Source organism: Macaca fascicularis, chromosome 8 (genome assembly GCF_037993035.2).
Source record: "Macaca fascicularis isolate 582-1 chromosome 8, T2T-MFA8v1.1".
Taxonomy (NCBI): domain Eukaryota; kingdom Metazoa; phylum Chordata; class Mammalia; order Primates; family Cercopithecidae; genus Macaca; species Macaca fascicularis.
The window spans coordinates 42,843,791-42,859,922 of NC_088382.1; the positions used below are offsets into that span (position 1 = coordinate 42,843,791).

Here is a 16,132-nt window from a genome sequence, read left to right on the forward strand (position 1 = left end):
TTAGTAATTTTCTTTGCTCTGAAGTCTACTCTAAAGTATAAATATAGCTACTCCTGCTTTTATGGATAAAAGTTTGAACGATATATTTTTTCTGTCCTTTCTATCTCTGCCATTGAATTTGGGGAGAGTTTTTAAAAGCATCACATAGTTGAGTCATGCCTTTAATACAGTGTGGCCTGGTCTTTTGGTTGGTGTAATGTTATTGCCTAAGTATGTTATTTCATTATTTGTTTCCTCTGGTTCCTGTTCTTACTTTTGTCTTTTCTTGCCTTTCAATGGGTGATTTAAACATTGTTTTAGGATGCTATCTTGATCCAGTTATAATGTTTCTAAGTCAGCCATCTCTTTGAGTAGTTTTCATAGTGGCTGCTCAAGGTCTTACAATATATGTATGTGGCCTAAAGAGGCCACTTTGAGTGAAATGAGAAAACAACCTCACTCCCATTTTAGTTGTATTTACCTTCCCTACATATAAGTATCATTGGTGGTGTTACAATTTTTGTTTCAATCATTAACTGTAATTTTAAAAACCTATAAAGAAATGGATAGTCCATTTTATTTACTCATCTTCCTTTCCTTGTTTTTTACTTCCTTTGTGGTGTTCCAAGATTTCTGATAAACTTTTCTTTGCTATTTCAAGTTTACTGATTTGAGCTCAGTCACTTGGCTTTTTTTTTTTTAAATTTAGGTTATTCTATTTTTTCATTCTATAATTCCCATTTGGTTTATTTTTATATCACCTGTTCCTTTGCTAAGATTTTTGTATTTTTTAATTTGTTTCAAGAAGATTTGTAATTGATTATTCATTTATTTTTCTAATAGCTGCTTTACAGTCCTTGTCATATAATCCTGTCATCTGAATCATCTTGGTTCTGATATCAGTTGGTTGTCTTTTATCATTCAAGTTGTGATTTTCTCAGCTCTTGGAAAGACTTAGTTGCATCCAGAAATTGTATTTATTATGTTAGGAGACTCTGTGTCAAATATAAAGCACTGTTTTAGCAGCAAGCAATCTCGTTTAGGTCTTGGCCTTCTTTTGTGGGCTGTTCCAAAGGCAGTCAGAGCCTTTACAATGTTGTTTGGTTGGCTTGGTTTACCTATTGCCCCTGGGGCTCTCCATGGTCTTTGCTGGTGTCTCCTGGAAGGATAGGAGATTCGTCAGGCCAGCCAACTGCATGTCTCTCTGTAGGGGAGAGGTACGGTGGAGTTCTCCATCAGGTCCCAAGTTTCTCACTCCCACAGTTTTCCTTATGTCTCTGGATAGAGAAAGGGGTCTCAGACCTGCACATTCAAACAAGCCTCCTGTGCTAATATATTTGTTATGTTTCCATCTCTCCTTTTTGTTCTACCCATTCACCTGGTAATGTCTTTACATGGTATGAATTTTCACTCAAATGATTACATAGTCTTTAGGTGGACCTTAGGTGGTCTCTTAAAGAATGTTTAAATAGAATATTGAAAAGTTAGGCAATTCTCCATTTTCCCTATTTATTTACAAGTTCAGCAGTATATGTTATTAATGATCTTCACACCTCTTTTAAGAGCAATATAATATTTTAGTAATTTTTATACAAAAATTTTTTGATGTTCTGACATATATAATCTAGTAATTTTGCATACATTATTGTGAGTAAATCTTTAGAAAAGAGCTGAAGATCTCAAATGAATAATAGTTTTGGTTGAGTAAGATATTATGTGAGCAAGAATTTTTCTTCATTAGCATGGTTTTTGCGATAACATTTTTTGAATTGTATTTATTGTTTCAATAGAAAAGCCAAATGTGTGTTGGTTTTTACTTTTTATAATGGACTCTGATTTTTTCCTGATTGGTAGATGAATACTTTAATTAAACTATTATTAGAATATTATGTTCTACTATATGTGCATTATTGTTATTATTTATATAACATACCAAAATATGAAAACAACATTAACAATTAATTAATGTTGCACAATATAATTATGCAATATTATTGGAAACATGTAATATTCTATAAATTAACAATATATTTAATATGATTTTAATAGTCTAATTGATTTAAGTCAAGAAGATACTATGTGAAGTTAAATTAACATACTATTTTTGAGAGAAAGCTTCTGAGTAGACTTGCTAAATACAAATTTATTTCTATTTAGTAACATTTTGATAATAAATAGCACATAAAAAAAACAGAGTCCCTGTTATTTCTTGCTCATTTCAAAATATATGGAATACAAATATGATCTGAAGCCTCCCTTACTGTCAAAATCTAAATGGTATTAGCTCAAACCTCCATTACAGAGTCCTGACTCTCCTGTTTCTGCATATAGTCATTATTATGACCCAAAGACAAAACTCACTCCAAATATAAAACTCTTTCACAACATGGTGAATTTAGTGACAGTTTTTTGATAATTAAAGAAGATCACATGAATGTATGTCAGAAATTAGAAAAATTTAAATTCACCCATGAAACTTTTCTTTCTTAGAAGGCCTTTTATCCATCTCACCAAGGGAAGTGTCCCATTGTCCCATTACCTCATATAATTACCTGTTGTCCTTTCTTCCCTCTTTCTTTGTATTTTGTCATATGGAAGAGTAAACTATCTTCCTTTGCTGCTGATACTCATGATTTTGAGATCTCACTTCTCTACTCAATAGTTCTCCAACCTGGCTGCTCTTGAGAAACAACTGGATCCTCTCCCCAGAGTTTTTGATATAATGCTCTCAAGGGGAGCCCACACATGGGTATATTTAAAAATGTTCTTCAGATAATTCTTGAACTCAAATGACTAATCAAGTTGTTTTTTCCAGTAATTTATCTAAGTTGACTTCCGATACTAAATGGAAAGAAAATAACACCTCTGGTTTCTTACATATGATTACATCTTTACAATCTGAAAGTACGTAGTTTATTTCATGTTTACTTCAATGTAGTCACAATTATTTTTTTTTTCACTGGACACTCACAGCTTTTTAATGCAAACTTTTGATAATACGAATTCTAGTATTTTCTTGAATTTTTAAACGTGTTAGCCATGCACAAAATCTGATTTTTTGACTGATTTTATTTTGTACTTTTTTGCTTTGTTTTTAGTATTGTTTCAAAATGCGTTGTAAGCATGTTAGATTCCTGATGGATTTTGAAACGTGCGAGGCTTCTATTGAGTGCAGTGGTCATGGAGTAAGTAACTGCAATGTTTATTTTAAGCAGCTTGCTTTTAACAATCAAACAATTTGAAGATTTTAAAAAAATGACTTTTTTTGCTTGCCATTTTTATGTCATTTGGTGTCATTTAACAGTCTATAATTTATAACCTCAATTTTGTCTTAAGAAACTTATCAAACTACTTATTAGAGAAGACAAAGAGAAAACATTTAAGATGATTCTGGATGTTTAAAATGTTTGATGGATATGTGAGGTGGATATGCTATAAGCAATAGAAGATAGAAACTGGTAAATAAAGATCATTAGAATTTTCTTGCTAATCATGCAAGTTAATTTAGTGTCTAGGCTGTCAGCTAGCAAGTAGATTATAATTAGTGGCAAGTTACTGGTAATTTGAGGTATTTGGGCCTGGCTATGGGGGGAGTTAAAAGAATTTTTTAGAAAAAATTTGATTTGACAACAAAAGCTAGATGTACTTTGCATAGTATGAACATCAGCAAGGGAAAATTTGATAAATTTATCTATTTAGATAATTCTCTAGAATGAGATACTCTGTGGAGTAAGTATAGATTATTCATTAGTCTCCATCAAAATTATTCTTTTTTTTATTATTTAAGATTTGCAACAATTTTAACCATTGCCATTGTGAAAAGGGGTATAATCCTCCTCACTGCAAACCAAAGAAAGAAGCATTTGGAAGTACTGATGATGGACACTTAGTACCAGCTGGTTAGTGTTCTTAAAATTGTATTAATTATGTACAGTATGTAAGACAGTAAATTATAGGTTTCAAGCCAGATTACAAAGCAACTAATGTCAACTTGCTTTTATTTTATTTGTAAGATTTAAAAAATGTTGACAGTGCAAGTTTGTGCTGTTCTTTCTATATCAGCATTGACATTGTTTACTGAGAAAAAGTATGGCCAATGTTAGGCAGTTTTAAAAGTAGAAATTTTGGTGTGTAAAATTTGACCAGTTAATTTAAACTGTTCACTTTGGATCATCTCCTATATTTATATTTACTATTATATTTATGTTTACTGTATTTATTATAAACTCCTATAAACTAGAGCTTATAATAGTGTCAGTATAGTCATTATTATATTAATGTCCCTAGAATCTTTCAGACTGTATTTTCTTCCTATTCACTTATAATTGGTTGTCTTTCTCCTGCATTGTAAGGGCTCCATGCTAATCTTTGGAAATTTGCTCTTTCTAATCCTGTCCTGATGTTCCTGAGTGGTATTTTGAGATTAATCAGACCTAGATGAATTGGGGTCAACTGGAGGTGCAAGGCATACCCTGGTTCTAGAAGGTATGAGTCTACCCCAAATAACTGGGAGCATAAATGAGCTGCGAACTCTACCCCCATCTCTCTCTTTTTTTGTGTGTGAGATGGAGTTTCGCTCTTGTCACCCAGGCTGGAGTGCAACGATCTCTGCTCACTGAAACCTCCACCTCCTGGGTTCAAGCAATTCTCCAGCCTCAGGCTCCCGAGTAGCTGGGATTACAGGTGCCCACCACCACGACCGGCTAATTTTTGTATTTTTAGTAGAGGAAGGGTTTCACCACGTTGGCCAGGCCTCTACCCCTATCTCTTTTAGGACCTTGCAAGAAAGTTCTGAAACTTTGGGGCAGACTTATCTGTAGCTTGGATGCTACATAAAAGTGTATATAGGCTGATCAGCTTTTTAAAGAGACAGTGCAAAGCCACATCAAACTATGTATCAGACAAAAAATACCCCATAATAATTAAGCCTATAACATATAACTATATGCGTATATTATTATTTTCATATGATAACATGAAAAATAAATGTTTATTTGAATATGTATTTTCAGTAAACAGTAGTTTACAGTGAGAAACAGAAAGTCCTATAATATAGCAATTTAGGGGGTGGAGCAAGATGGCCAAATAGGAACAGCTCCAGTCTCCAACTCCCAGGGCCAGCGACACAGAAGACAGGTGATTTCTGCATTTTCAACTGAGGTACTGGGTTCATCTCACTAGGGAGTGCCGGACAATCGGTGCTGGTCAGCTGCTGCAGCCCGACCAGCGAGAGCTGAAGCAGGGTGAGGCATTGCCTCACATGGGAAGCGCGAGGGGGAAGGGAATCCCTTTTCCTAGCCAGGGGAACTGAGACACACAACACCTGGAAAATCGGGTAACTCCCACCCCAATACTGCGCTTTACCAAAGGTCTTAGCAAATGGGCACACCAGGAGATTATATCCCATACCTGGCCGGGAGGGTCCCATGCCCACGGAGCCTCACTCGTTGCTAGCACAGCAGTCTGCGATCTACCGGCAAGGCAGCAGCCAGGCTAGGGGAGGGGCGCCCGCCATTGCTGAGGCTTAAATCGGTAAACAAAGCGGCTGGGAAGCTCCAACTAGGTGGAGCTCACAGCAGCTCAAGGAGTCCTGCCTGTCTCTGTAGACTAGACCTCTGGGGACAGGGCACAGCTAAACAACAACAACAACAACAACAACAACAACAACAAAAAAAAGCAGCTGAAACCTCTGCAGATGCAAACGACTCTGTTTGACAGCTTTGAAGAGAGCAGTGGATCTCCAACATGGAGGTTGAGATCTGAGAAGGGACAGACTGCCTGCTCAAGTGGGTCTCTGAGCCCTTAGTAGCCTGACTGGGAGACATCCCCCACTAGGGGCAGACTGACACCCCACACCTCACACGGTGGAGTACACCCCTGAGAGGAAGCTTCCAAAGCAAGATTCAGACAGGTACACTCGCTGTTCAGCAATATTCTATCTTCTGCAGCCTCTGCTGCTGATACCCAGGCAAACAGGGCCTGGAGTGGACCTCAAGTAATCTCCAACAGACCTACAGCTGAGGGTCCTGACTGTTAGAAGGAAAACTAACAAACAGGAAGGACACCCACACCAAAACCCCATCAGTACATCATCATCATCAAAGGCCAGAGGCAGATAAAACCACAAAGATGGGGAAAAAGCAGGGCAGAAAAGCTGGAAATTCAAAAAATAAGAGCGCATCTCCCCCTGCAAAGGAACGCAGCTCATCGCCAGCAACGGATCAAAGCTGGACAGAGAATGACTTTGACAAGATGAAAGAAGAAGGCTTCAGTCCATCAAACTTCTCAGAGCTAAAGGAGGAATTATGTACCCAGAAAAGAAACTAAAAATCTTGAAAAAAGAGTGGAAGAATTGATAACTAGAATAATTAATGCAGAGAAGGCCGTAAACGAACTGACAGAGATGAAAACCGTGACACAAGAAATACGTGACAAATGCACAAGCTTCAGTAACCAACTCGATCAACCGGAAGAAAGAGTATCAATGAGTGAGGATCAAATGCATGAAATGAAGCGAGAAGAGAAATCTAAAGAAAAAAGAAGAGAAAGAAATGAACAAAGCCTGCAAGAAGTATGGGATTATGTAAAAAGACCAAATCTACGTCTGATTGGGGTGCCTGAAAGTGAGGGGGAAAATGGAACCAAGTTGGAAAACACTCTTCAGGATATCATCCAGGAGAACTTCCCCAACCTAGTAGGGCAGGCCAACATCCAAATTCAGGAAATACAGAGAATGCCACAAAGATACTTCTCGAGAAGAGCAACTCCAAGACACATAATTGTCAGATTCACCAAAGTTGAAATGAAGGAAAAAATCTTAAGGGCAGCCAGAGAGAAAGGTCGGGTTACCCACAAAGGGAAGCCCATCAGACTAACAGCAGATCTCTCGGCAGAAACTCTCCAAGCCAGAAGAGAGTGGGGGCCAATATTCAACTTTCTTAAAGAAAAGAATTTTAAACCCAGAATTTCATATCCAGCCAAACTAAGTTTCATAAGTGAAGGAGAAATAAAATCCTTTACAGATAAGCAAATGCTTAGAGATTTTGTCACCACTAGGCCTGCCTTATAAGAGACCCTGAAGGAAGCACTAAACATGGAAAGGAACAAGTGGTACCAGCCATTGCAAAAACATGCCAAAATGTAAAGACCATCGAGGCTAGGAAGAAACTGCATCAACTAACGAGCAAAATAACCAGTTAATATCATAACAGCAGGATCAAGTTCACACATAACAATATTAACCTTGAATGTAAATGGACTAAATGGTCCAATTAAGAGACACAGACTGGCAAACTGGATAAAGAGTCAAGACCCATCAGTTTGCTGTATTCAGGAAACCCATCTCACATGCAGAGACATACATAAGCTCAAAATAAAGGGATGGAGGAAGATCTACCAAGCAAATGGAAAACAAAAAAAAGCAGGGGTTGCAATACTAGTCTCTGATAAAACAGACTTTAAACCATCAAAGATCAAAAGAGACAAAGAAGGCCATTACATAATGGTAAAGGGATCAATTCAACAGGAAGAGCTAACTATCCTAAATATATATGCACCCAATACAGGAGCACCCAGATTCATAAAGCAAGTCCTTAGAGACTTACAAAGAGACTTAGACTCCCATACAATAATAATGGGAGACTTCAACATGCCACTGTCAACATTAGACAGATCAACGAGACAGAAAGTTAACAAGGATATCCAGGAATTGAACTCATCTCTGCAGCAAGCAGACCTAATAGACATCTATAGAACTCTCCACCCCAAATCAACAGAATGTACATTCTTCTCAGCACCACATCACACTTATTCCAAAATTGACCACATAATTGGAAGTAAAGCACTCCTCAGCAAATGTGTAAGAACAGAAATTATAACAAACTGTCTCTCAGACCACAGTGCAATCAAACTAGAACTCAGGACTAAGAAACTCAATCAAAACCGCTCAACTACATGGAAACTGAATAACCTGCTCCTGAATGACTACTGGGTACATAACGAAATGAAGGCAGAAATAAAGTTGTTCTTTGAAACTAATGAGAACATACAACATACCAGAATCTCTGGGACACATTTAAAGCAGTGTGTAGAGGGAAATTTATAGCACTAAATACCCAGAAGAGAAAGCTGGAAAGATCTAAAATTGACACTTTAACATCACAATTAAAAGAACTAGAGAAGCAAGAGCAAACACATTCAAAAGCTAGCAGAAGGCAAGAAATAACTAAGATCAGAGCAGAACTGAAGGAGATAGAGACACAAAATACCCTCCAAAAAATCAATGAATCCAGGAGTTGGTTTTTTGAAAAGATCAACAAAATTGATAGACCGCTAACAAGACTAATAAAGAAGAAAAGAGAGAAGAATCAAATAGACACAATAAAAAATGATAAAGGGGATATCACCACTGACCCCACAGAAATACAAACTGCCATCAGATAATACTATAAGCACCTCTATGCAAATAAACTAGAAAATCTAGAGGAAATGGATAATTTCCTGGATACTTACACTCTCCCAAGACTAAACCAGGAAGAAGATGAATCCCTGAGTAGACCAATAGCAGGCTCTGAAATTGAGGCAATAATTAATAGCCTACCAACCAAAAAAAGTCCAGGACCAGATGGATTCACAGCTGAATTCTACCAGAGGTACAAGGAGGAGCTGGTACCATTCCTTCTGAAACTATTCCAATCAATAGAAAAAGAGGGAATCCTCCCTAACTCATTTTATGAGGCCAACATCATCCTGATAGCAAAACCTGGCAGAGACACAACAAAAAAAGAGAATTTTAGACCAATATCCCTGATGAACATCGATGTAAAAATCCTCAATAAAATAACTGGCAAACTGGATCCAGCAGCACATCAAAAAGCTTATCCACCATGATCAAGTGGGCTTCATCCCTGGGATGCAAGGCTGGTTCAACATATGCAAATCAATAAAGATAATCCAGCATATAAACAGAACCAAAGACAAAAACCACATGATTATCTCAATAGTTGCAGAAAAGACCTTTAACAAAATTCAACAGCCCTTCATGCTAAAAACGCTCAATAAATTCAGTATTGCTGGAACGTATCTCAAAATAGTAAGAGCTATTTATGACAAACCCACAGCCAATATCATACTGAATGGGCAAAAACTGGAAAAATTCTCTTTGAAAACTGGCACAAGACAGGGATGCCCTCTCTCACCACTCCTATTCAACATAGTGTTGGAAGTTCGGGCTAGAGCAATCAGGCAAGAGAAAGAAATGAAGGGTATTCAGTTAGGAAAAGAAGAAGTCAAATTGTCCCTGTTTGCAGATGACATGATTGTCTATTTAGAAAACCCCATTGTCTCAGCCCAAAATCTCCTTAAGCTGATAAGAAATTTCAGCAAAGTCTCAGCATACAAAATCAATGTGCAAAAAATCACAAGCATTCTTATACACCAGTAACAGAAAAACAGAGAGCCAAATCATTAATGAACTTCCATTCACAATTGCTTCAAAGAGAATAAAATACCTAGGAATCCAACTTACAAGGGATGCAAAGGACCTCTTCAAGGAGAACTACAAACCACTGCTCAGTGAAATAAAAGAGGACACAAACAAATGGAAGAACATACCATGCTCATGGATAGGAAGAATCAATATTGTGAAAATGGCCATACTGCCCAAGGTAATTTATAGATTCAATGCCATCTCCATTAAGATACCAATGGCTTTTTCACAGAATTGGAAAAAACTGCTTTAAAGTTCATATGGAACCAAAAAAGAGCCTGCATTGCCAAGACAATCCTAAGCCAAAAGAACAAAGCTGGAGGCATCACGCTACCTGGCTTCAAACTATACTACAAGGCTACAGTAACCAAAACAGCATGGTACTGGTACCAAAACAGAGATATAGACCAATGGAACAGAACAGAGCCCTCAGAAATAATACCACACATGTACAGCCATATGATCTTTGACAAACCTGACAAAAACAAGAAAACGGGAAAGGATTCCCTATTTAATAAATGGTGCTGGGAAAATTGGCTCACCATAAGTAGAAAGCTGAAACTGGATCCTTTCCTTACTCTTTATACGAAAATTAATTCAAGATGGATTAGAGACTTAAATATTAGACCTAATATCATAAAAATCCTAGAAGAAAACCTAGGTAATACCATTCAGGACATAGGCATGGGCAAGGACTTCATGTCTAAAACACCAAAAGCAATGGCAACAAAAGCCAAAGTTGACCAATGGGATCTCATTAAACTAAAGAGCTTCTGCACAGCAAAAGAAACTACCATCAGAGTGAACAGGCAACCTACAGAATGGGAGAAAATTTTTGCAATCTACTCATTTGGCAAAGGGCTAATATCCAGAACCTACAAAGAACTCAAACAAATTTACAAGAAAAAAACAAACAACCCCATCGAAAAGTGGGCAAAGGATATGAACAGACATTTCTCAAAAGAAGACATTCATACAGCCAACAGACACATGGAAAAATGCTCATCATCACTGGCCATCAGAGAAATGCAAATCAAAACCACAACGAGATACCATCTCACACCAGTTAGAATGGCAATCATTAAAAAGTCAGGAAACAACAGATGCTGGAGAGGATGTGGAGAAATAGGAACACTTTTACACTGTTGGTGGGATTGTAAACTAGTTCAACCATTATGGAAAACAGTATGGGGATTCCTCAAGGATGTAGAACTAGAAGAACTGTATAACCCAGCCATCCCATTACTGGGTATATACCCAAAGGATTATAAATCATGCTGCTATAAGACACATGCACATGTATGTTCATTGTGGCACTATTCACAATAGCAAAGACTTGGAATCAACCCAAATGTCCATCAGTGACAGTCTGGATTAAGAAAATGTGGCACATATACACCATGGAGTATTATGCAGCCATGAAAAAGATGAGTTTGTGTCCTTTGTAGGGACATGGATGCAGCTGGAAACCATCATTCTCAGCAAACTATCGCAAGAACAGAAAACCAATCACTGAATGTTTTCACTCATAGGTGGGAACTGAACAATGAGATCGCTTGGACTCCGGAAAGGGAACATCACACACCGGGGCCTATTATGGGGAGGGGGGAGGGGGGAGGGATTGCATTGGGAGTTATACCTGATGTAAATGACGAGTTGATGGGTTCTGACGAGTTGATGGGTGTAGCACACCAACATGGCACAAGTATACATATGTAACAAACCTGCACGTTATGCACATGTACCCTAGAACTTAAAGTATAATAATAATAAAAAAAAAAGAAAAAATATATAGCAATTTAACTCTTTAAAAATCCTTTACTGGGAATTTAAATTTTTATTTTCATTTTTATTTAAATTTCTCTTTTTATTTAAAATTTTCAGCCTATATTATTATATATCCTGAAGTTACATAAATGTAAGACTTTAAAAGAAAGAACATAAATTAGCTAATTGCTTGAACTTGGGAGGTAGAGGTTGCAGTGAGCCGAGGGCATGCCACTGCACTCCAGACTAGGTGACAGAGCGAGACTCTGATTTAATAATAATAATAATAATAATAATAATAATACAGTCATTTAGCCGCCTTATCTGTGATATCTGGGTCATTCTAGTGTTTGTATTATAATTGTTCTAATTTTTGTAATCCAAGTTCTTAGAAAACACAGTTACAATATTCTGAATTTGAAAAATTATACCTGTGCTATCTTGATACAACAGTTATTCTGTAGTATAAGTCAAAGATGGACTGTTAACACTGATGCTTTCGATACCTTTGAATTGCACATTTAAGTTACATTAGTCAGAGTGAACACACAGATTGTGGTTGCCAACATCAGCAGTAATGGGGAGAAAAAGAAAAAAAAGCAGCAATAGCAACTATAGAAGATGGATAGTTGGTGCGTTAGTCATTTGACACTAAAACAGTGTTGTTTTTAGTGCCTATTTTTTTCATCTTTTGTATTTCATTTTATATTAATATTTTATATTTTGTTCTTTTCCCTGCAACCTTCCACAGTAGTTGTCAACCAGAAATTTTTCTATCCCAGTGACAGATTCACTAGTGTGTAAGACTTTCAGTACTACAACTAGGATATGTTCTAGGCAAACCTGTATGATTGATATCCTGGGCCAACCACTCTAAGTCTAGATGGAAGTCCAGATGGCAGCACATGAGCCTGCAGTCAGAGAAAACCTTCTAACCCAACTAGTTTCCTTTAGCCATTTGCCATGGGCTCTTCTTTCATCTCTTCCATTCTGGGGCTTACAGGTCTACCCTGAAAGACCTGAGCTGATATGCGAGTTGGCTGTATGTTTTGTCTCCATGTAGTCCCTTTGGGGGCCCTGTATCCAGTCAGGGAGGCCTTGGGCTTTCCCCAGTAAAGCCTGGACTCAGTGTGGGAGAAACACTTGTGATCCTGAATGCATTTTAGGACATAAAGAGTTTGGGTTGCAAAGGTCATCTAAATGAGTCCAGGTTTATTTCATTATCCCCATTCTGCTTACTTTTAATATCACTGATTTGTGTTACCATAATATGACCCAGAAAAAGTGTCAAATTATGGATTAGATTGCCTTAATTATAAGCCAAAAACATTGTTGACTTTTGTTACTATTTCATGAATATTTTCAAGGAACTTATAATCTGTTTTATAGCATTATGCATATAATCATATAAACATAAGTACATAATTGAATATGTATGTGCTTGTATGTATGACTATCTGCTTTTTGCATATGCTGGAGTCTAAATTCACACATATTTTTGCCTAATTGTCTACTTAGTATATAAAATTATAAAGAGTATATTTTAATCTCACTTTATGATTTTTCTTTCCATAGTTTTTCATTTTCTCCTAACCCCCAGAGATGACCATTAATAATACTATATACATACCTGATTTTCAGAGGTTATTATTATTATTATTATTATTATTATTTTTTTTTTTTGAGACGGAGTCTCGCTCTGTCGCCCAGCCCAGGCTGGAGTGCAGTGGCGCGATCTCGGCTCACTGCAAGCTCCGCCTCCCGGGTTCACGCCATTCTCCTGCCTCAGCCTCCCGAGTAGCTGGGACTACAGGCGCCCACAACCGTGCCCGGCTAATTTTTTGTATTTTTAGTAGAGACGGGGTTTCACCGTGGTCTCGATCTCCTGACCTTGTGATCCGCCCGTCTCGGCCTCCCAAAGTGCTGGGATTACAGGCGTGAGCCACCGCGCCCGGCCTCAGAGGTTATTATTAACCCTTTTAATCTTTGACAAGCTCATAGACCAGAAAAAATTATATTCTACTTACATTTCTTTAATGCTATGGGGCTTCCCAGTTACTTGACGGCGATAGGAAATTTATAATTTTTCTGTGAATTACTATTTCATCACCTTTGTCTTTCTATTCTATGCGTTTATTTGACCTTTTATAACATACGCATGCAAACACACACACACACAAGTGTTGTACAATACTCATAAAATTTACCATCTGAATGCTTTTTAAGTGTTTAATTCCATGACATTAAGTCCATTGTTGTGCAACATCATCCCTCTGCAGAGCTCTTTCCAAGTTGCAAAGCCAAAACTGTAAATCAATTAAACAATAAGCTCTCATTCCTCCTCTTCCCAGGCCCTGCAAACTATTATTCTACTTTCTGTCTCTGAATTTGACAACTTCAGTAACTCATGTAAATGGAATGAATCATGCCATGTTTGTCTTTTTTGAAAAAGCCTAGCTTTTTTCACTAAGCCTGATGTCCTTAAGGTTCATACATATTGTAATGTGTGTCAGAATTTCATTTCTTTTAAAGGGTGAATAACATTTTATTGTATGTATATGCCACATTTTGTTTAGCCATTCATTTGTCAATGGATATTTGGGTTTCTTCCATGTTTGGGCTATTGTGTATAATGTTTCTGTGACTATGGGCTTACAAATATCTCAAGACCCTGTTTTCAATTATTTTGTGTATACATCCAGAAGTGAACTTGCTGTATCATATGGTGATTATATTTCTAAGTATTCTGAGGAATCACCCACCATACTATTTTCCAGCAGCGACACTGTTTTACATTCCCACTAGCAGTGTACAAGTTATTTTCTGTTTCAATTTCTCCACATCCTTGTCAATACTTGTTATTTTCTGGTTTTTTTTTTTTTTTTTTTTTTTTTTTTTTTTTTCTGATAGTAGCCATGCTGATGGGTGTGAAGTGGTATCTTTTTGTGTCTTTCATCCCTGCATAGGTATAATAGGATCTTATAGATCAGAAATTTATCATTTTTAAAAAGGGTATAGTTTTGTTAAAAATTGGTTATTGGGAGATATTTTCTATTATTGTATTTCAGCATTACTTGTTACATGTAGAAAATCTACTGATATTTGTGCATAAGTTTAATCAATGGATTATCACTGTATTGAGAAGTCTATTTATTTTTTTGGGGATTAACATTTTTGAAATGATGTAAACTGCAATTAATAGTAATTTTGCCACATCTTTTCAACAATAGTTCTGTGAATGGAGAGAGAGATAGAGAGAGAGAAAGAGAGAGAAACAGAAAGACAGAGGGAGGGAGGGAGCACGTACATTCTGGTCTCTCCTCCACTTTTTGTGAAGACAACAATCCCATCAGATTAGGACCCCACACTTATTACCTCATTTAACCCTAATTATTTCTCAAAGTCCTCATCTCCAAACATCATCACTTTGGGATGTAAACATATGTATTTAGGGGGACACAATTCAGTCCATAAAATTCCACTCCGTGTTACTCAAATTCATGTTCTTCTTACGTGCAAAAAAAATTCATCCCATCCCAAGAATCCCGAAAGCCTTAAGCCATTCCAGCATCAATTTTAAGTACAAAGTCTCATCTGAATAGCATCTAAATCAGGAATGGGTAACATTTGAGATATGATTTATCTTGAGACAAAATTTCTCCCCAACTGTGAATGTGTAAAACCAGACAGATTATGTGTTTCCAAAATACATTTTATTTTATTTATTTATTTTTTTTGAGACAGAGTCTCACTCTGTCACCCAGGATGGAGTGCAGTGGCGCAATCTTGACTCACTGCAAGCTCTGCCTCCTGGGTTCATCCCATTCTCCTGCCTTAGCCTCCCGAGTAGCTGGGACTACAGGTGCCCACCACCACGCCTGGCTAATTTTTTGTATTTTCAGTAGAAATGGGGTTTCATCATGTTAGCCAGGATGGTCTTGATCTCCTGACCTCCTGATCTGCCTGCCTTGGCCTCCCAAAGTGCTGGGATTACAGACAAGAGCCACCACACTCAGCCCTGTTTCCAAAATACAATGGTGAAATAAACATAGGACAGACATTCCCATTCCAAAAGGGAGAAATTAGGGGTGATGAGTTTCAAGCAATTCCAAAACCTAGCAGTGCAAGTTCCATTGTATCTTAGGTGTGAGAGTTGGCCATACACTACACACCAGATACCTCAATTGCTTTATCTTTAATCTTCCATATGAACTGAGATGTAAACTAAAAGCCTATCCAAATCCTATTTGGCTTAATGTTCTTCCCTCCAGGTCCACTGAGGTGGTGCATTACTTCCACAGTCCTAGGTGGCAGCCCCACTCCCTTGGCTTGGGAGGCTCCCCTGTTCATACTGTCTTTACAATGTCCCACCCATAAGGCACTAGGCTAGGGCTACCTGGTCCACTGAAATTAAAAAGGAGGCCCCACCCTCTATAACCAAAGAGAATGCAGCCTTGATCCTTTGGTCTGTGGCACCCTGATAATCTTTGAGTCAATGGTGCAATTATTCTTTACTTTTCTTGAAAGATAAAGCATGCTCATAGCCAAATAGCCCTTTTGTCCCATTCTTTTTCCTTCATTTCCAACTGGCAATGTTTCTGCCAGTATAATTCCATCTATGCTGGTATTGTCTTAGATTTCTGATTTCTGCTGAGATGGCTGATTAAATACATTATTCACATTCATAATCTCTTTATCAAATGATTTTCTAGCCCCATCCTTCGTATTCTCTCCAGAACACGTTTTCTGATTTTGGGAAATATGGATAGGCTGAGAATTTCTGGTTAACAATTATTTTAATTACTTCTTTAATCCATCTCTCCTCTCTTTCATTTTACCATAAGCAGTCAGGAGGACTCAGGCCATGTCTTGAACATTTTGCCTAGGGGTCACCTCAGC

At 37.4% G+C, this 16,132-nt stretch overlaps 1 protein-coding gene across 1 annotated transcript in view; it reads left to right on the top strand.

Annotated features, from left to right (window-relative positions):
* ADAM5 (Disintegrin and metalloproteinase domain-containing protein 5) overlaps positions 1-16,132 on the top strand; it is a 136,929-nt gene that overhangs the window by 109,781 nt on the left and 11,016 nt on the right. Inside the window, 2 exon segments of the mRNA NM_001283728.1 lie at positions 3,078-3,164; positions 3,767-3,878. Coding sequence (NP_001270657.1) covers positions 3,078-3,164; positions 3,767-3,878 — 199 coding nt within the window.